The following is a 21,990-nucleotide window of genomic DNA, read 5'->3' as shown; positions in this document are numbered from 1 at the left end:
CAGAGTCTAGATCCATCCACGTCTCAACAAATGACCCAATTTCATTCCTTTTTATGGCTGAGTAATATTCCATTGTATATATGCACCTGCACCACATCTTCTTTATCCATTCATCTGTCGAGGGGCATTTAGGTTGCTTCCATGACCTGGCTATTGTAAATAGTGCTGCAGTGAACATTGGGGTGCATGTGTCTTTTTGAATTATGGTTTTCTCTGGGTATTTGTTCATGACTTTTATTCTTTTGGGGTATACAAATTTTTCTTTTTGATTTATTATATATATTCCAGTATTCTCACAAGTTGTTTTTGTTTTTGCTGATCAGAATCAGTTTGTTTTTTCTTTTTGTAAACTTTTTAAATTAAAATATAACATGTATATAATAAAGTGAACAAATAGAGTGAACGCACCTGTTTAACCACACATATCAATTTACAGTACATTACCATACCCCACCAGTCTCCATCATGCCCCTCCTAGTCCTTAATCTCCCTTCCAAAGGTGACTGCTTTCTGGCTTCTGTAAATGAGTTTTGACTGTTTCTAAACTTAATATAAAGGAAGTCATACATTCAGCATGTGTTCTTTTGTGTGTGGCTTCTTTCTCTTAACATTATGTCTTAGATTCATCTGTGTGGTTGTGTGTGGCAGTAGCTCATTCTTTTTCATTGCTGTATAATCTGTTGAATGGATGTGCCATGATTTCTTTATCCATTTTACTGTTGTTGGACATTGGGGTTGTTTGTTTGGGGCCTTTAAGAACATTCTTATACCGCTCACTTGGTGTACATATGTGAACATTTCTGTTGGAGCAGGTGGCAGTGCAATTGCAAAGTCATAGAGTATACATATGTTCAGCATTGGTAGATCCTACCAAATAGTTGCCCAGCGTAGTTGTAATAGTTCACACTCAGCTGCCAAACTAAGAGAGTTAAGAGTTCATTCCAGTTGCCTCACATCCTCTCCATTATATGTATATAATCTGACAAAAGACTTTATCCAGAATATATTATAGATACATAAAATGTATATACTTATAGCTAATATCCCAGTCTGTGGATTGTCTTTTCATTATCTTAATGCTGTCTTTTGATAAATAGAAGGTCTTAATTGTAATGAATTAACTTATCAGTCTTTTCCTTTAAGGTGAAGGCTTTTTATGTCTTAAGAAATTTTGCCTGCCTCAGGGTCATGAAGATATTCTCTTAGGTTTGCTTCTAGGAACTTTATTGTTTTACATTTAACTTTTTGGTCTGTAATCCAGTTGGGTTTTTATTTTTTTGTGGTGTTTTTTTCACACATGTGTATGGTGTGAGGTAGAGGTCAAGGTTCATTTTTTTCCCCCACGTGACTATGTATTAAAAACTATCCTTGCCCCCATACACAGCAGTGCTAACTTCGTTGTAAATCAGGTGACTGTATATGAATGAATCTATTTCTGGAATGTTTAGTCTGCTCTACTGTATATTTGTGCATCCTTGAACCAATTCTGTGGAGTTTTCATTTCTGTAGTTTTAAACTGAATCTTGAAATCTGGTGGTGAAAATCCTCTAGCTTTGTTCTTCTGGATTACCTTGGCTATTCTTGGTCTTTTGTGTTGGTAGTTTCATATACCTAAATGTTTTAATCAGCTTGTCAGTTTCCACCAAAAAAAGTCATGGGATTCTGATTGGAATTGCATTGAATCCATAGATTGGTATGGAGATAATTGACATTTTTATAATATTGAGTCTTCCAATCAATGAACATTGATTTAAGTCTTTTAAAAATTTCTCTTAGTAATACTTTGAGTTTTCTGGTAGAGGTCTTGCATATTTTTTGGTAGGTTTATTCCTTATGTATTTTACTTCTTAAATGTTATTGCAATGATTAGTTTTTTTAATTTCCATGTCCTAACTGATTGATTGCCAGTATATAGAAATACAGTTGGCTTTTCCTGTATTGACCTTGTATCTAGTGATCTTGCTAAATTTATAAATTCTAATAATTATTTGTAGATGATTGTGCATAGTCTACATGTACAATCATGTGATCTGCAAACAATAATAATTCTATTTCTTCCATTCTAATCCTTAGACATTTCTTTTTCTTGCCTTATTGTATGACCTAGGACCTTGAGCATATTAAGAAGTATGGATAGTGAACATCCTTGCATTATTCTAGTCTTAGTCAGAAAGCTTTCAGTATTTCCCCACAGAGTATGCTTGCTGTAAATTTTTTGTAGATACTCTTTATTGGATTAAGGCAGTTTCCTTCTATTACTAGTCTTGTAAGAGTTTTATCATGAATTTTACCAAATATTTCTCTTCTTTTGAGATAATGATATGGTTTTCCCCTTTGTTCTCTTAGTATAGCTTAATATAGCATTGATTGATTTTCCAAGTTAAAACTTTGGATTCCTTACATAAACCAGACTTGGTTGTCATGCATTATTCTTTTTATATATTACTAGATCCAATTTGCCAGATTTAAAAAATATTTTTAGGACTACTTCATGAGAGAAATTAGGCTATAATTTTTCCTTTCTTGTAATGAAATTGTCAGATTTTGATTATCAAGGTTATGCTGGTCTCATACAAAAGTTAGGAATATATCTTTTTTCTGTATTCAAGAGTTTATGTAAAATTAGTGCTATTTTTCCTTAAATGCTTAGGGGAATTCACCAGTGAAGCTGTCTGGATCTAGTGTTTTCTTTGTGAAAGGTGTTTTTTTTTTTTTTGCGGTACACGGGCCTCTCACTGTTGTGGCCTCTCCCGTTGCGGAGCACAGGCTCCGGACGCGCAGGCTCAGCGGCCATGGCTCACGGGCCCAGCTGCTCCACGGCATGTGGGATCTTCCCGGACCGGGGCATGAACCCATGTCCCCTGCATCGGCAGGCGGACTCTCAACCACTGCGCCACCAGGGAAGCCCATCCCCACGAGTTTTGATATGTTGTATTTTCATTGTCATTCAATAAAAAGTATTTTCTAATTTTCATGGTAATTTTTTTCTTGACCCATGGGCTATTAAGTATATAGCTTAATTTTCAAATATTTGGGAATTTTTCTCCTAGCTTTAAGACAGAAATTTCTGTTTAATTCTTCAGTCTCTTAGCAGCGTCTTTCTGCCTGGTTTTTTGGTCTCATAGTTTTCTCTTGCTTGTGCATAGCTTAGGAATTGACAAATACTTTTTTTAAATTTTATTTTTGGCCGTGTTGGGCCTTTGTTGGGTCTTTGTTGCTGTGCTCAGGCTTTTCTCTGATCGCAGCCAGTGGGGCTACTCTTCATCGCGGTGCGTGGGCTTCTCATTGTGGTGGCTTCTCTTGTTGCGGAGCACAGGCTCTAGGCACATGGGCTTCAGTAGTTGCAGCACAGGTGCTCAGTAGTTGTGGCACACGGGCTTAGTTGCTCCACGGCATGTGGGATCTTCCTGGACCAGGGCTCGAACCTGTGTCCCCTGCATTAGCAGGCAGATTCTTAGCCACTGCGCCACCAGGGAAGCCCAGGAGTTGACAAATACTTCAAGGAGAAATTATGCGCAAAATGTTGGTCTTGTTTGTCTATTACGTATTCTCTTCCAGATCGTTGTCTGGCTGCCTTGGTAGCTTTGAATTACAGTTTTTGTCTCTTCAGTCAGTTGAGGACTACCACAATTTCTAGGTTGCCAGTTTCTACGTGGCATTTATGCCCTGTTAAGCAAATCAGCAAATATCCCAAGGGGAAAAGTGGTGACAGATATAGGGCTTCATCTCAATACATTTCCCTTCTCAAGCACTGACTGCCTCAATTGTTCTCTGTTAACATGAAATAGCTATTTTATGTACTGTTTCATGTACAGTTGTTCTCTGACGTAGGCTCTTCCATCTTACAGACTTATTAATATTTTTATGTAGTGAAATAATGTTTCTGTTTTTGCTGTTATGTATGTTCTTTTCTGTTATGCTTATTATTTCTGTATTATATTTTTCAAAACTGTTTTAGGGAGAGCTCCCTTTATGTTCTCTATTTTGCTGTTGAGTGTGTGTGTGTGTGTGTGTGTTTTCTGTCTAGAGATTAGGAAATAATTCTGCATTTACTTTTTCCCCTCCAATTTTCTTAATTCATTTCATAATAAAATGGTATTTATTGACCTTCCCTATTTAAGATAAGAATGTTAGCATGGTGTTCTATCCTTTCAACCTTTCTAGCACACTTTATGGTAACTGATTATACACTCAACATAACGTACTACAAAGACACAACTGTAGTAGACTTAATTATAGGTTGTATTGGATTTAGTGTTTATCACCAGTTCTTTTATGATACACCTTCTTGAATTCTTTATTTTGATTCACTCATTTGATGAGTTTATTCTTGATTACTTTCTTTAAATAGGTATACGGTAGATATCTGAGAACGTTTTTCATGATCTGAAGACTTCTTTTTTCAACTAAGGAAATTTTATAATACAGGCATACCTTGGCAATATTGTGTGTTCCAGACCACAACAATAAACTGAATATCGCAATAAAGTGAGCCATACAAATTTTTTGGTTTCCCAATGCATATAAAAGTTATGTTTACACTATATTATAGTCTGTTAAGTGCAATAGCATTATGTCTAAAAAAAACAAAGTACATACCTTAATTTAAAAAGACTGTATTGCTAAAGAATGCTAACTAACATCTGAGCCTTCAGCGAGTCCTAATCTTTTTGCTGGTGGAGGGTCTTGCCTCGATGTTGACGGCTGCTGACTGGTCAGGGTGGTGGTTGCTGAAGGTTAATATGGCTGTGGCAACTTCTTTCTTTTTTTTTATTTTCATTCTTAAAAAATTTTGGGCTGCGTTGGGTCTTCACTGCTGTGCGCAGGCTTTCTCTACTTGTGGTGAGCAGGGGCTACTCTTTGTTGCAGTGCACAGGCTTCTCATTGCGGTGGCTTCTCTTGTTGCAGAGCATGGGCTCTAGGTGTGCAGGCTTCAGTAGTTGTGGCACGTGGGCTCAGTAGTTGCGGCACGCGGGCTTCAGTAGTTGTGGTGCACGGGCTTATTTGCTCCGCAGCATGTGGGATCTTCCCGGACCAGGGCTCAAACCCGTGTCCCCTGCATTGGTAGGCGGATTCTTAACCACTGCGCCACCAGGGAAGTCCTTTGGCAATTTCTTAAAATAAGATAATAATGAAGTTCGCCACAGTGATTGACTCTTTCAGGAAACATTTCTCTGTAGCAGGCAATGCTGTTTGATAGCATTTTACCCACAGTAAAACTTCTTTCAAAATTGGAGTTAGTCCTCTTTCACCCTGCCACTGCTTTATCAGTTAAGTTTATGTAATATTATAAATCCTTTATTGTCATGTCAACAGTCTTCACAGCATCTTCAACAGGAGGAGATTCTGTCTCAAGAAACCACTTTCTTTGCTCATCTGTAGAAGCAACTCCTCATCTGTTCAAGTTTTATCATGAGGTTGCAGCAATTCAGTCATATCTTCAGGCTCCACTTCTAATTTTAGTTCTCTTGCTATTTCTACCACATCTGCAGTTACTTCCTCCACTGAAGTCTTTGAACCCCTCAAAGTCAAGCATGAAGGTTACAGTTTACTTCCTCCAAACTGTCTTTAATATTGATATTTTGAACTCTTTCCATGAATCATGGATGTTCTTAATGGCATCTAGAATGGTGACTCCTTTCCAGGTTTTCAGTTTACTTTGCCCAGATGCATCAGAGGAATCACTACTGTCTATGGTAGCTATAGCCTTACGAAATGTTCTTCTTAAATAATAAGGCTTGAAAGTCTAAATTACTCTTTGATCCATGGGCTATGGAATGGATGTTCTGTTAGCAGTCATGAAAACAACTGTACATCTTCATGAGTGCTCTTGGATGACCAGGTACTTTGTCAAGGAACAATATTTTGAAAGGAATCCTTTTTTCTGAGCAGTTGGTCTCAACAGTGGGCTTAAAATATTCAGTATACCATGTTGTCAGCAAATGTGCTGTCATCCAGGCTTTTTTGTTCCATTTATAACACAGAGTAGATTTAGCATAATTCTAAAGGGCCCTAGGATTTTCAGAATGGTGAATGAGCATTGGCTTCAACTTAAAGTCACCAGCTACATTAGCCCCTAACAAGAGTGTCAGGCTGTCCTTTGAAGCTTTAAAGCCAGGCATTGACTTCTCTCTAACTATCAGAGTCCTAGATGGCATCTTCTTCTACTAGAAGGCTATTTGTCTACACTTGTCTACGTTGAATTATCTGTTGTTTTGTGTAGCCACCTTCATTAATTATCTTAGCCAGATCTTCTGGATAACCTGCTGCAGCTTCTACATCAGCACTTGCTGCTTCACCTTGCACTTTTACATCACAGAGGCAGCCTCTTTCCTTAAACCTCCTGGACCCCCTTCTGCTAGCTTCAGACTTTGCTTCTGTAGCCTCCTCATCTCTTTCAGCCTTCATAGAATTGAAGAGAGTTAGGGCCTTGCTCTGGATTAGTCTTTGTCTTAAGGGAATGTTGTGGCTGGTTTGATCTTCTATCCAAACCACTCAGACTTTCTCCATATCAGCATTAAGGCTGTTTTGCTTTCTTATTATTTGTGTGTTCACTGGAGTAGCACTTTTAATTACCTTCAGGAACTCTTCCTTTGCATTCACAACTTGGCTACTCTTTGGTGCAAGAGACCTAACTTTTGACAAGCCTTCTTACTCAGCATAACCATTTCTGCTTTTGATTTAAAGGGAGAGATGTTTGACTGTTCTTTCACTTGAACACTTAAGAGGCCACTATAGGGCTGTTGTTTTCATTTTTTTTTTGTAAATTTATTTATTTTATTTTTGGCTGCATTGGGTCTTCGTTGCTGTGCGCGGGCTTTCTCTAGTTGCAGCGAGCAGGGGCTACTCTTCATTGTGCTGCACGGGCTTCTCATTGTGGTGGCTTCTCTTGTTGAAAAGCACGGGCTCTAGGCGCACGGGCTCAGTAGTTGTAGCTTGCGGGCTCTAGAGTGCAGGCTCAGTAGTTGTGGTGCAGGGCTTAGTTGCTCCGTGGTATGTGGTATATGGGATCTTCCTGGACCAGGGCTCAAACCTCTGTCCCCTGCGTTGGCAGGCAGATTCTTAACCACTGTGCCAGCAGGTAAGCCCAACTATAGGGTTGTTAATTGGCCTAGTTTCAATACTGTTGTGTCTCAGGAGGAGACAGAGAGATGGGGAACGGCTGATCAGTGGAGCAGTCAGAACACACACAACATTTATGCAGATACCTGCATAACTTAATTGTTCGCTGTCTTATGGGTGTGGTTCATGGGGCTCAAAACTATTACAGTAGTGACATCAGAGGTCACTGATCACAGATCATCATAACAAGTATAGTAATAATGAAAAAGTTTAAACTATTGAGAGAATTACCAAAATGTGACACAGAGACACAAAGTGAGCAAATGCAGTTGAAAAATGACAGCAACAGACTTGTTGATGCAGGGTTGCCACAAATCTTCAATTTGTAAAAAAAATGTATCTGCGAAGCATAATAAAGCGAGGTATACCTGTAGTCTTGAATTATTGCATCATCCTATTTCTTACTGTTAGTTCTTCAGGAACACTAGTTACCTGTATGTTGGTCTCTGCTTTTTATCATCCATTTTAATCACCTTAACATTTTAATTCTTTTGTCTTATTTGTCATTCTGAGAAAGATACATGAGTTTTCACCCCCACCTGTCTTCTGATCTTACGCAGTTCCAGTTACATTCTCTTCTTTTTTTTCTCTCTAAAATGCATGTTTTAAGTTTGTAATTGTATTTTTTCTTCTTTACAATCTTTACTTATCCAGAGATTGCAAATGAACCACGGGGCCAGGTCTGGCAGGTTGATATATTTTGTTTGTGATATTCTAAAACTTTATATTAAAAATCAGGGCATTTTATGTTAAAATCTGATTTATAGTTTCTTAAACCAAATTTCTAGTGTTTTGCAGTCTCTTATTTAGATTGTTTTTACCAGCCTTGGAAGGAATCTCCTGGCATCTTTTATGAGGAATAGCATTTATTCCTGGTTAAATTTAAGCTGTTTGGAATTTTCTCTTCCCAGAAACAGTGAATGAGAAAACTATAGCTTGTGATATGCTGCTTCCATAGCTCTTCCAGTCTTAGCTCCTGACCTCTGCTGATTTCAAAATCCCACAATGAAAGCACTGTGCCATCTATTTCTACCTCTAAATATTCCATTGTTTGATTACAGCCTCAGACAGATGGGGAATGGAGAGGTAACGATAGCTCTGGCTGCCACTGTAAGCACTTCTCCAACTCTCCTCTTTCTGGGAAACGGAACACTCAGGGCAAATGGATAGAAAAATCCAGGGATCTTTCTGTGATTTCAGGGTTTCATCTAAGCTTTGATTTATTAATGATTTTAACACTTACATATTAGGTTAACCTCGGATGAATTTAGTAAAACTTTAAAATTAAATATATGCTAAAATTAGGGGCTTCCCTGGTGGCGCAGTGGTTGAGAGTCTGCCTGCCAATGCAGGGGACACGGGTTTGTGCCCCGGTCTGGGAAGATCCCACATGCCGCGGAGCGGCTGGGCCCGTGAGCCATGGCCGCTGAGCCTGCATGTCCGGAGCCTGTGCTCCGCAACGGGAGAGGCCACAACAGTGAGAGGCCCACGTACCACAAAATAAATAAATAAATAAATAAATAAATAAAAAATATATATATATATGCTAAAATTATATATACTGAGATTTTTCTACCTCATTGTTACTTTACATCTTTCACATTTGAATTCACGTTATTATGGGGAGAATTACAAAGTTAGGAATTGCAGTGAAGTTACTTTTATTGAGGTTTATGTTTTTATTTCTACAGGTCCTGCTCAGTCTGGAATTCTGTCAGATCGTGAAGTGGTAAACCTCTTTCTTCATTTTACTGTCAATCCTAAGCCCCGAGTTGAATACATTGATCGACCAAGATGCTGCCTCAGAGGAAAGGAATGCTGCATCAATAGATTCCAGCAAGTAGAGAGCCGGTGGGGTTACAGTGGAACGAGTGATCGAATCAGGTATCTGCATATTGTAGATTTGGGGGTGGGGTGGGGCGGGGCGGGGCAGCGGCTCGCATTTGGCTTTTATGTTCATATTGTGGGAGATAATTAACCACATTTTATTTTATACTTTGTTTAATACATTTCTAACTTGATACAACAGTCAAGAAGTCAGGCTTACTGGTCTCTCCACTGAATTATGAGTGAGGGAATCTCTTAGGAAACAAGTAGAGTAAGAAAGGATTGACTTGGGCCTTCTATTTTGTGAGTTTCGTTTGGATTGCCACTGCTGGTGAGCTGAAGTCTAGACCTTAATTGATCAAACATTATTTTTACAGCCTTAGGGCTATAATTTAATACATTTAATCTTACTTGGTTTAGTGTGAGATTTTTATTTGCATAGATGTTGCATGGAAAATATCTCAGTATACATTTGTAACAACTTTGGGAAAATTTTTTTTAATTTTAAAAGATGCATGCATATAATCCTTTTGGAATTTATATTTGCTCTACCGTGTTTCCTTAGGTTAAATGTCAAAATAGAATATTTACCTGTTTTCATAAAACATGCCTTTTGAATTTTCATTTATTTAATATTAATAGCACTTTGGTGTAAAACTAGAAACTAACAAGAAGTTTGTTTAAAACTAGAACTCCAAGAGGGAGAGGACTCTTACAAATATTGGGTTAAAATGGAAATAAAAATGCATTTGTAGACTATTTAGTAATAATTCACAATGAGAATACTATATGTGAGAACTTAGGGGATGAGGCCAAAGTGTCACACAAAGAATTAGCGATAATTAACTACTTTTATTAAATAAATTAGAGTAGAAATAAATGATTTCAGCATTAACCCAAGAAGCTAGAAAATGAATAGCAAAAGAACCATATGAAAAGAGAAAGGAAATAGGTAAATGTAGAAATTAATGAATTAAAAATAGTAGAATTGTTAAATATAAGCTGGTTCCTGAAAAAGACCAATAAAATAAGCAAACCTTGGGCAAAGGTAATAAAACATACTTACATCTACAAATAATGGAATATAATAATATACTGAGGAAATTTTTATTTTAATTCTGGGTTTACTCTGTGCTAATAAATTGAACATCTTGATGGAATGGATCATTTTATAGGCAAATATAAATTATCAAAATTGACTGAAGAAGAAAGCCTGAATAGACCAATTACCATGGAAGAAATTAAAAGTTATCAAAGAACTGTCCCTTCACAAGGTGGTTTTGACAGGTGAGTTTTATCAAACATTCAGGGAACAGGTTGTTTCGTTGAACATTAAAAGAAGAAAATACTTTTTGGTTAGTTATTGAAAGAAGCATAATCCTTATACAGGAATTTGACAAGGCAAAAAATTTTCTAGGTCAATCTCACTTATATAGAAAAGAAATAAAATAGCGTATTGAATCTAGCAGTACCTTAGAATAATACTATAATAGCAAATAGATGTAAATCAACTATAGTCCAATTTTTAAAAAACAGTGATAAATTAGGGTCGGAAAAATACATCCAGTGGAGATAAATATGCAAGATCCATGTTCTGACATCTTAAGTTTGGTTCTAAAGCTATAAAGTTACAGAAATTGAAGAGTTTATCACATGAAAAGGACACATATTGCTCAGGAGAAGCGTGGCTGTTTCAGATACAGAGACTTTAGAGAAGTTTCTCCTGTGGTTTCTTAGAAAGGGGACACTGAGCAGTGCAATGAACATCATTTAAAATAACATCCATCCAACTGAGTTTTGTAAGGCTATTCCTAATAACGTCCATCAGTGCAAAAGGAGTGCAAAAAAAAAAAGACAGATAAGAGTTTGGAGATTGAAAGAATGGCGCAAAACTAGGAAATATATTACTATAATTCACCATGGTAGCAGATCAAAGGAAAAAAATTTATTTTGATAGATGTCAAAAAGACTTTTGGGGCTTCCCTGGTGGCACAGTGGTTGAGAGTCCGCCTGCCGATGCAGGGGACACGGGTTCATGCCCCAGTCCGGGAAGATCCCACATGCCGCGGAGCGGCTGGGCCTGTGAGCCATGGCTGCTGAGCCTGCGCATCTGGAGCCTATGCTCTGCAACGGGAGAGGCCACAACAGTGAGAGGCCTGCGTACCACAAAGACTTTTGATAAAATTTTACCCTCGATCCAGATAAAACCATTAATAGGCTAGGTCTAGAAGAATACTCCTTTAACATGATGGGCTATTGAAACCTCAAGATAGGGATGCCTGGTAACCTTGCTGTTTTTCAGTAGTGTTCTTAAAACTCTGATTGATGTAGGTATAAAGATAAAGAAATATACGTAATTAATACAACGTTGTAAATCAACTATACTTCAATATAAACAAACAGAAAAAGAAATATTGGAGAGGAAGAGGTGTTTTTCATTTTTTTCAGATAACGTCTATGTTAGTAGTTCTTCACTCCATCAGACCTAGTTCTCCCTTTTTTTGTAATAAATATTTTGTATTCCCCCTTTATTAACCTGAAATGAAATTCATAGATAATGTGTTTCATTTTTTTAAAATGATATAATGGCCTAGTTGTAATGTAAAGGACAGTAAATGTAACTGATAGTAAAATCAAATGTGTACTTCAATATGTAGACAGTTGGGCAGCACCAGAAGACAAACAAGCAATCAGAGATAGTACCTGTGTGCACCAGCACACTGAGACAGCTGTAGGTGCAGGGAACAGGTGTATTATACTCATGTCCCAAATACCATGAGTAGCACTGCTGCCAATTTTGTCATTTTCTTTAAAAGTTTCAACTAAAGCAAACTATGGTCCATCCTGTTTATCTAGTTTCCGTATTTGAGAACTCATCTACTCGCTAGAATTTATTTGTAACCCCCAAATCAATACCAGCAGCGCTTTCTTAGTCATTCACAGAAAAGATTTTAGTTGCCTGGGAGCATGCTCCTGTGTGAGCTCAAACAAGGAGGATGCTCTACCTTCTTATTTCAGCGCTCATACAGAGATGGAGATGGTAGGGGGCAGTGCAGTGCAGGACACTACAGCTCTGTGGCCATTGGACAGTTTGAATCCCATCTCTGGCATCTGTTAGTGGGGTGGCCTCAGGCAAGTCACTTAACACTCCTTAATTCCATTTCTCTTTTGTGAAACACAGAAAATGGGATATACTAGAATGAGTTGTTCTTAGGATTTAAGATTATAATCCACATGAGTGGTGTGTGAGTGTGTGTGTGAGTGTGTGTGTGTGTGTGTGTGTGTGTGTGTGTGTGTGTGTGTGTGTACATTCCCCCTAAGAGCAGTGGTTTAGTATTTGCTAATTCTGTGTTTGCGCCAACTATAAAATATAACTACCACAAATAATGAGAAATGACTGTATGATATTTCCTCGATTTGTATAGTAGTCACCTCTTGTAAAAGTCAGTGAATGTTAAAATTGCTGTAAAAATCTTGGTTTATTAATAAAAAGGGATTAAGTTCAAGTCTCATAGTTAAAAACAAGTTTTTCATCTACATGAATTCTGACAGGACACTTGAAAGTTGGTTGAGATTCTTTGTTTTGGGAGACTTTCCTAAGTATTGCAGTAAATCTGGTGTCCCTGGCTCCCTGTCAGTGGTGCATCATATCCTTTGTGAAAATAGAGCCTGTCTCCCTGGGCACAGAACTCCTTTTGAGAACAACTAGTCCACCCAGACAGCCTCAGGATCAGTAAAAATCTATTAGAACCAATGCATAGTAGTGGCAACTTATAAAACGTATGTGCAAAACCCAGTGATGTTCCTGTGTCATTAAAATTCATTTACAGAGATGGGTGGTGTTGATGGTTAACAACAGTGTGAATTACTTAATGTCACTGAATGGTGCACTTTAAAATGCTTAAGATGGTACATTTTGTTATATATTTTGCCACAATAAAAAAATTTTAGGGCATTCCCTAGCGGTCCAGTGGTTAGGACTTGGCGCTTTCAGGGTGGTTTCCCGGGTTCAATGCCTGGTCAGGGAACTAAGATTGCGCAGGCCATGCGATGCAGCAAAAAAATAAATAAATAAAATTAATGTTTGAATTTTCAGTTAAAATGGTGAGTAAAAACAGACCCCACTTGCAATAGTAACAAATAACATAAAGTAGCAGGGGTAAATCCTATAGGAAATGTACGGTATGGTATCTTTATAAAGAATTGGAAAACTTCGACTGGAATCAGACAGTGTCTTTCCAAACTAACCTTTCTGAGTTAGGCAGTTCCTTGTAGAAGTCACATGTTTTTGGTAGGGAGGAGTGGGTTGGCAAAATTATTCTAAAATTAATTTGCAAAAGTAAAGGTTTCTTTTTTAAAAGAGTGGTATTAATCAAATATGAAAAATACTGTAAAGCCGTAAGAGAATGTTGTACGGAACATACTACAGAGTTCAGAAACCAACCTAATATAAATGAACATTTAGAATGTGAGGAAGGATTAACCACTGGGAAAATAAAGTTAGATCTTTACTGATGCCATCTTCCAATATTTGTATAAATTAAAATTTTAACGTTAAAAAAAGGAAACCGTGAAGGTGCCGGAACAGAATGTTTATTTATTATGAGGATGAGATAGGCCTCTCTGAACTTGGCATAGATCATAATTTGACTACAAATAATTCAAAATGTTACATCCAAAACCACCATAAAGTTAAAAGATAAATGACAAATAGGAAAGTTTTTGTAATGGATGTTACTGACAAAGCATATAATAACTATATAACATGGTCTTTCAAATCCACATGAAAAAGACACTCATCAGCAGAGAAAAATGGGAAAAGAATGTGAGTGGGTTTTTCATTAAAGAGAAAATCCAGTAGATAGTAAGCATATGAGCAAATGTGTTAACTCAGTAATCAAATATAAATAGAATTTGTCAATCATCAGTTTCTCAACAGCAAAAAGAAATGAATACTTGTGGTTGTTGAGAGTGAGATAGAAATGATCTTCATTCCTTGTTGGGTGTAAAGTTTTATAATCTTCCCAGAAAGCAATTTGATAAAGTTCATCTAACGCCTTAAGAATATGCCTTTCATTTTCCCCAGAAAATCTACTTCCAGGAATTTATTCTAGGAAATAATGAAGGCACTGTGAAATGACTGTTCATCATGGCATTGTTGTATAATAACAAAAACTGCAAATAACCTAGATTATTTAACAAGTAGGAATTGTTTAAATATAATGAATCAGTAGTAGTTTTTTACCTTTTTACATGAAGTTACAAAAATATATATATTCTGACATGGTTTTTAAAATAATACATATATGTTCATAGAAAAAAGTCTGTTTTTGTATTGTTTAAAAACAGAACTAAAAGTCTGAAAAGGAAGTGCACCAAATTGAAAATGAAGTTATCTCTAGATGGTAGATTTAGAGATGCTTTAAATTTTTCCTCTTGTTTGCTTAGCTGCATTTTCTGACTTTTTTTAAACAGAGAATATATTGCTTTTTTATAATAAAAAATTATAAGTAATATATTTTAAAAATTTTAATGTGATCCTCATACTGGGAGTTTAGCATAGTGATTGAGTGTGACCTTTTGATCCATGCAGACCTGGGATTGTGTCCCAGCTCTGCTACACATTTTGATCCAGGCAAGTTAATTTCTCTAAATCTCAGTTTCTTCAGCTATAAAAACAGGATGATAAAAATCATACTGTGTTACTTAGTTTATAGAGCTGTTATGATGACTAAAGGAAATAATTCATGTAAAGAACTGAAGCTCGGTGCCTGGCACAGGAAGTGCTCATAAAGTGGCAATGGTATGGTAGTAATAATAATAAAACTTGTTACTTCAGTTCTTAAAGTATGAAATGTTGAGGATAACTGCTTTATATTATAGATTATCTCTTATTATACAGTCATTTAGTGCCATTTGTGCTTGATGCTAGTTTTTATACATTTATAACATGGAGTAAGGTGGGTCTGTTTCTTAACTATGGTGACTAAACTGGATCTGCTAATTGTTCTAGTGTGAAATCTCATTCTGATCCACCTGTGTAACTTAGGTCCTGTCCCCAGACCTCCACCACCAATTCTGTTACAGCAGCCTGCTTCCTTCACAATTCTTATCACAACTTATAATTAACGATTTATCCCTTTGTTTACTTATTTCTTATCAGTGTCCTCCATTAGGCCATAAGTGCAGTAGGGGCAGAGACTATCTTGTTGACCATTATTTCCCCAGTGCCAGGCCCAGTAAGTATTCATCGAGCTGAAGAATTGTCAGAGTTTGGGACGCTGCACATCAGGTCTGATGGCTGACACATCTCTGTTCATGAAGGAGATGTGCAGACAGATTTGGACTAAAATTATCATCACAACAAAAGTGGGTATTTAGGTTAAATAAATTGCTTGGCTCAAAAATGAAAACAGATTCTACTTAAGTTTCCAATAAGTTACTCTAGCAAGAGTTTTTTGGTAAGCAGATGACATTTCCAAGGATGTTTAATTTTTGATAGTTTTCTTTATTATGAGCAAAATTAGATGTTCTGAGTAACACTTTAAAAATGTATAAGCCTTTGGAGTATGAATGCTTACTGAATTATGTATGTTATTTTATATTTGGCCTCGTTCTCTCAGGTTCACAGTTAATAGAAGAATCTCTGTAGTCGGATTTGGTTTATATGGATCTATTCATGGTCCCACGGATTATCAAGTGAATATACAGGTACACTTTTTTTGCCCACTGTATACCATCTGAAATACATAACAAGTGTCATTTTACGATAAGATATTGTTTCGGCAAAATCCAAATTTCAGTATAAAAGCCTATTAGTATTTTAAGCCTAGAGGTTCCACTTTACAATTGATCTAAAAAGTGTAGTTTCAGAAAATTGAGGTCCTGGGGTCCTTAACAGAAGCATTAACATACAAGGAGCTCGCCTTTGTCCAGGAAACCCTTCTATTAGTTCATCCTGCTGTGTACTGACTGTCTCAAAACACCCACCTGCTTTTTTCATGGTACTTTGAACTCTAGGGCTTGAGACTGTCTAATTTCCTATAACTACTGGTTACACCTCTGATTTCTGATTGTCTGACCATACCCTGCCCCATTCTTAGGTCTGCTCCACCTCAGTTCTTTCAGATATGACACGATTACTTAATCTCGAAGAAAGTGAAGCACCTCTCTCCTTCCCTTCCAGTCAACCAGTGTTCTCCACACTTTTGATTGCACATCCCAGTTAGTGAAATTATTTTTGAAACACATCTACATTGTACTTTTATTTACTATACACATACACCTATGCAATACTATACTTATTTTATATTATACATAAATTAAAACACAAAAAATAGAAATGAAAAAAGGAAGTAAACAATGTTTCAGACTTCTTTCAGCTGAAAAAACTACGCTTTCTAAAATGTTAATTAATATACTATTTTTAATAGTAAAAACATTGGTGAACTTTGTGATCAAAATGCATCATTGACTTTCAAGATACACAACAATTCAAAGATCTGTTCTGGTCCGGGGACTTACCTGGTGGCGCAGTGGTTAAGAATCTGCCTGCCAGTGCAGGGAACACGGGCTTGAGCCCTGGTCCAGGAAGAGCCCACATGCCGCAGAGCAACTAAGCCCGTGCGCCACAACTACTGAGCCTACATGCCACAACTACTGAAGCCCTCGTGCTTAGAGCCCGTGTTCCACAACAAAGACAAGCCACCACAATGAGCAGCCCGCGTACTGCAACGAAGAGTAGCCCCCGCTTGCCACAACTAGAGAAAGCCCGTGTGCAGCAAGGAGGGCCCTACACAGACAAAAATAAAGGTCTGGTCTGATGACAGCCAAAAAAGATACTTTACTACCTCACAAAGACACCTTGTTCCAAATGGAAGAATTGCTTTATTGGCTGTGCTAATGAAATCATGCTCATTTTTAAATTCTATCCACTAACGTTTATAGTGAAATTCAGCTATAAATTAAATCATTCATGTCATTTCGTTGCTCTTACAAACCAAAGCCACTGAGATTGTTTATTTGAAAGATTTTAAAGGTTAGGAAATTTTTTTTCTATAATTTTTAATGCAAAAAAGCCACAGCAGACCTCTCGGGGGTATAAAAGATTTTCATGATCACTCCCTGTTTTACTTTTTTTTTTTTTTTTTTGCGGCACACGGGCCTCTCACTGCTGTGGCCTCTCCCGTTGCAGAGCACAGGCTCCGGAGGCGCAGGCTCAGCGGCCATGGCTCATGGGCCCAGCCGCTCCGCGGCATGTGGGATCTTCCCGGACCAGGGCACGAACCCGTGTCCCCTGCATCGGCAGGTGGACTCTCAACCACTGCGCCACCAGGGAAGCCCCCGTTTTACTTTATATATTGTTAAGATCCTATCCATGGGATCCATAAGCCCCCTTAAGCAGGCTGTGTAATCTGCAGGCCTGGGAAGGAGTGAGGGCCCCACAGTCATTCTCTTCAATTGTGGAACCCCTGTCTTCCTTCAGTGCCCCTCCCATATTACATGAGACACCAGATTCCTTGTGTACAGTCTGAGGGAGGGCATCGGGGTTATAGGTATATTAAAATGATAAAATATAAAATGAATAAAAGTAGGACTTCTCTTTATTTTCTTCCGCCTGGTGGCTAGTCCCATGCACCCTCTAGATAACACTACCAGATAGACCTGCCTGGGTTTGAATCTCAGCTCTACCATCTCAAGGGTGTGTCTGTGGGCAAATTAGGTAACCTCTCTGAGCCCCAGTGTCCTTGTTTACTTTGACAGTAGTGGTACCTCCATTATGTTTTTGTGAGCAACGGTTGAGATGATGCATGTAAAGTGTTTGGAACATAGTCTGTTGCTGTCGTTGTTGCTGTAGTTTTATAATTTGAGTCTCACAATAGCCTTAGGAAGAAGGCAAACAAGTTTTTTTCCAAGATTAAAAGATAAAACTGAGGCTCGGAGAAGTGGTTTACTCTAGATTACACTACCACAACGAAATCCTGTCTTACTACTTTTCCAGGGCACCATCATGTCTTTTTTTTAAATTGAATTGTGATATACTGTAGTCCCTCAGTATCTTCAGGGGATTGGTTCTAGGACCCCCTGTGGATGCCAAAATCCATGGATGCTCAAAGCCCCTTATATAAAATGACGTAATACAGTCAGTCCTCCACATCCACAGGTTCTGCATCTGCGTATACAGGGGGCCAACTGTACATACAGAAAAGTAGACATAAGTGGTACGTATGGCTCCCTTTTCATAAACTGCGAACACACTTGTGTAACCAGCAGCCTGATCAAGGAACAGGGTATTACAGCACCCCAGACATCCCCTTGTGATCTTTTCTGGTCACTATCCCGCCTGAGGTGGCCACTGTCCTGACCTCTCGCTGCATGTACTGGTTCAGCCTGTTTTACTATTACCGTTTTTACCTGATGTATGCAAAAAGATGGCTTTGTGAGCCTTGGCCTCCACACATACTGTTCCCTTGCATGAAGACTTTTCTCTTATAACCTGGTAACCTCTGAGTTGAGCTTTAAAAACTCTCTTTTGTGGAGCCTCCCCCCTTCCTGACAAAATCAGTTTTTCCTCTCCTCCTCCACTTCATCTTATGCATAGCTCTTTACTGCAGGTGCTGTACTGAATTGTCATTGTTTACTTGTCTTCTCTAATGACTAGAAGCTCCTTGAGGGTGTCCCTCAGTGCCTGGCACAGGTTATGGAACTAAATCGAAAAGACGGAATTTTCATATTTTGAAATACCCACGTAGGAAATGCTACAGGAATTTCCCAGCAACAAGACATAGGCTAGCAAGGAGTAGAGGCTCGTTTCCCTCAGGTGTCTAAAATCCACACAGCCTAAACACCAGTTCCCAAGCCATGTGTCTTTTTTAGAAGCTCCTCTCTCCTGCAGCCAAAGCCCAGTTATCTGACATCCTCCCCATCCTTACTGCAGTGAATGCATTTTCTGACAGCGTGTTTAAAGCCATCTTTAGTGGTTAGAGACAGTAGAGAAAAGTTACAGCAGAGAGATGTAGTAGTCTATTTTGTTGTGCCTAAGGGCTTCATACTCTCTTCTACGAAACTTTGTTTTAACTTTAATTTTTCTTTTAAAAATTACAGATCATTGAATATGAAAAAAAACAAACCCTGGGACAAAATGATACTGGATTTAGTTGTGATGGGACTGCTAATACATTCAGGGTCATGTTCAAAGAACCCATAGAGATCCTACCCAACGTGTGCTACACAGCATGCGCAACACTCAAAGTAAGAGTCTTCCCGAATGTTCCAGGTGGTGAGCTGGCGGGGCCCACGGTTTCCTCTTGCATGTTATAGAGAGCGTGTTTCAGTAGAAGCTGAGAGTCACTAACAGTACAGCCTTGTCGGAAGCAGAGAAGGCAGGAAGGTGGGAGCTAAAATATTCCACTGCTTTGAGAAGAGCAGTGCCTCTCAGCAGAGCTCTGCTCTGAAAGAAATAGTTCTTCATAAGAAATAGCCTTTTGTTTAAGTAGGAGATTGTAAGTTTGACAGAAGATAAAATAAAACAATTATTTCCTTAAAACCATTTCACTGTCCTCTAATAGCTGAGTTCTACATTCATTATTTTTAGTCATTAATTAGCTTGTAGCAAAAACTACATTTTTCCTTAAATGACTTGGCATAAATTTTTATACAAGAGCTATAACGAAATACAGTAGATCGGTAATATAATTAAAATACCACATTAAATTGCTTATTAAATGAAAATTACTAATGAACCTTTTGTTCTCATTTAGGGTCCAGATTCCCACTATGGCACAAAAGGACTGAAGAAAGTAGTGCATGAAACACCTGCTGCTAGCAAGACTGTTTTTTTCTTTTTTAGCTCCCCTGGCAATAATAATGGCACTTCCATAGAAGATGGACAAATACCAGAAATAATATTTTATACATAATTCAGCATTATAATACATAATGGCTAAATAGTACCATACAGTCTAGTCTCAAAGGCATAAAAAACTGGTCACAGAATATAACTGTAAGATAAGAGACATTTTAGTTTCTTAGAAAAGATAGATAAGTGTTGACTTAAATCTCTGCATGATTTAAAGGGAGATTTTCCATTTTCTTATAACCTTAGGGGGAAAAAGAACTGGTTTAATTGTTTAAAAAAAAACAGCTATTTATCTTGCATAATTTCATAGATTAGCAGACTCATGATCTTTCAGCAGTTTTATAACCGAAAGATTCTTGTTTTATATAGCTGGTTTGTTTTTTTTCCTGTTTTAACTTTTGAAGGTTACATAAGATGAGGTGGGTCAGTATTCCTACAGAATTCCTATTAACTCAAATAACTAATTTCAGAAAATGAAGAAAACTGACCTCATCTTTGGAGTTTCTAACTATCTGGTGGTTAGCATTTGCAGTATTGCTAGAAATAGGCTTAACAAATGCCAAAGAAAATCTTCAGTGCATTTACAGAAAAGGATATTTTATAATAGTATAATATGTTACATAGTACAGTTTTAAACGATAAATGAAATTTGTACGAATTCACAATAATGTGATATAAACAAAGGATCTAAAGGTGTACTCCGAGACTGGCTTCTTTATCACTAAGCTGCACCACTGTACGTGTCTCTCTCTGCGGGGGATGCAGTTGAGAATTCCCAAGATTGAGATGATGGCGGTGGTGCTGATGGTGGCGGAGTAAACAGACATCAGTTCAGCTCTGTGGCGATAATCTTACGCAGCAAGAACTGGAATGAAATACTAACATCTCTAACAGCTGCTTTGAAACTTTAAAGATATCCAACAGAATCACTCCTGAAAAGTATACTTTCTGTCACCTACACAGTCCTATCCAAGAAATAAAATATGTTTTAACATTCATGACCTCACCGTCAGAGGTACAGCTGCCTAAGGAGGGGATAGGAAGTATATTGGCAGAATGACATTTATACACTTTTATAAAGCAAAATTTTTATATAAAATTCTTTTTCCCTTCAAAATGATTATCATTAAAAATATATGTGTGATTAAGCTATATCAAATAGTTGTGGAAGATGTGTAGAAATCAATTCTTTTAAGTATCAACTTAAGAATTATTTCTAAATGGTAATTAGGTTAAAAAAATTTTCCATCTAAAGTAGTATTTGATATTTTCAAGAAGGTAGTGAGGTGTGGTGGTGGCAGAGGTCTCATGTAACTGAAGGTAGTCATACAAGGGACAAGAAATGGAACCATTTACTGACATGGGACATCCCCTGGAATTTTAAAAAAATAAACATCTATTGTACTTTTATTTATTTTTTTGTCATTTCTAAAAGTTGAGTGTAAGACACCATTTTGGAACAAAGCTTCTAATTAATTGAGGTTGAACCTTATTTTTAATTTATGGAAGTAATGCAACCCATAGTAAGAATGCCTTACTGTTGCCTTAAAGCAACTGTAGCAGCAACAACTGTTGTCGTCTGCTGCTTCATCAGTTTTTTTCAGTCTCAGGTTTTTCTCCCCTGTTCTACTCTCAGTAGGTGAGAGAAAGGAAACTGTGCTTGTTATTTACTCTGATATAGTGTAAGGACCATCTCGCCATCGTTTATTAATAGAGCTACCTGAGTGACTCCTGGGTACCAGGCTCTGCACTGAGTACTTTACACACGTTCTCATTTGCTTCTCACAACATCAGTACGAGGGAAGTACTATGATAATACCCATTTCACAGGCCAAGAAATTCATGTTTTAAAAGGTCAAGTGGTTGTAAGCAGAATTTAAACCCAGATCGATCTCCCAAGCTACAAAGCAGGAAAATATTATTTTGCTGGGTCCCAAAATGCCACCGTTCTCAAACCTTATAGTGAGACCCAAAAAGATACTGGCTAATCTGTGTTTACTGTAGAATATAAGCAATTTCTATTTTTTAGAAGAGTGATTACTCCAGTATCTACCCAACAAATTGTGATTATTTGTTTGCATTATCAAAGTGTTCGTTCTTTTTTTTTTGTGGTACGCAGGCCTCTCACTGTTGTGGCCTCTCCCGTTGGCGGAGCACAGGCTCCGGACGCGCAGGCTCAGCGG

At 37.7% G+C, this 21,990-nt stretch overlaps 1 protein-coding gene across 2 annotated transcripts in view; it reads left to right on the top strand.

Annotated features, from left to right (window-relative positions):
* BTBD1 (BTB domain containing 1) overlaps positions 1-21,217 on the top strand; it is a 45,182-nt gene extending 23,965 nt beyond the window's left edge. The window contains exons 5-8 of one of the 2 annotated variants that reach the window (XM_067698192.1): positions 8,814-9,006; positions 15,573-15,660; positions 19,054-19,200; positions 19,710-21,217. In XM_067698192.1, coding sequence (XP_067554293.1) covers positions 8,814-9,006; positions 15,573-15,660; positions 19,054-19,200; positions 19,710-19,868 — 587 coding nt within the window. In that variant the 3' untranslated portion in view covers positions 19,869-21,217. The remainder of the gene's footprint in view (positions 1-8,813; positions 9,007-15,572; positions 15,661-19,053; positions 19,201-19,709) is intronic. The other variant, XM_067698198.1, reaches the window with a different exon arrangement.
* The last annotated feature ends 773 nt before the right edge of the window (positions 21,218-21,990 follow it).

This window comes from Pseudorca crassidens, chromosome 1 (genome assembly GCF_039906515.1).
Source record: "Pseudorca crassidens isolate mPseCra1 chromosome 1, mPseCra1.hap1, whole genome shotgun sequence".
NCBI lineage: Eukaryota > Metazoa > Chordata > Mammalia > Artiodactyla > Delphinidae > Pseudorca > Pseudorca crassidens.
This window is presented reverse-complemented; position numbering and strand designations above follow the sequence as displayed.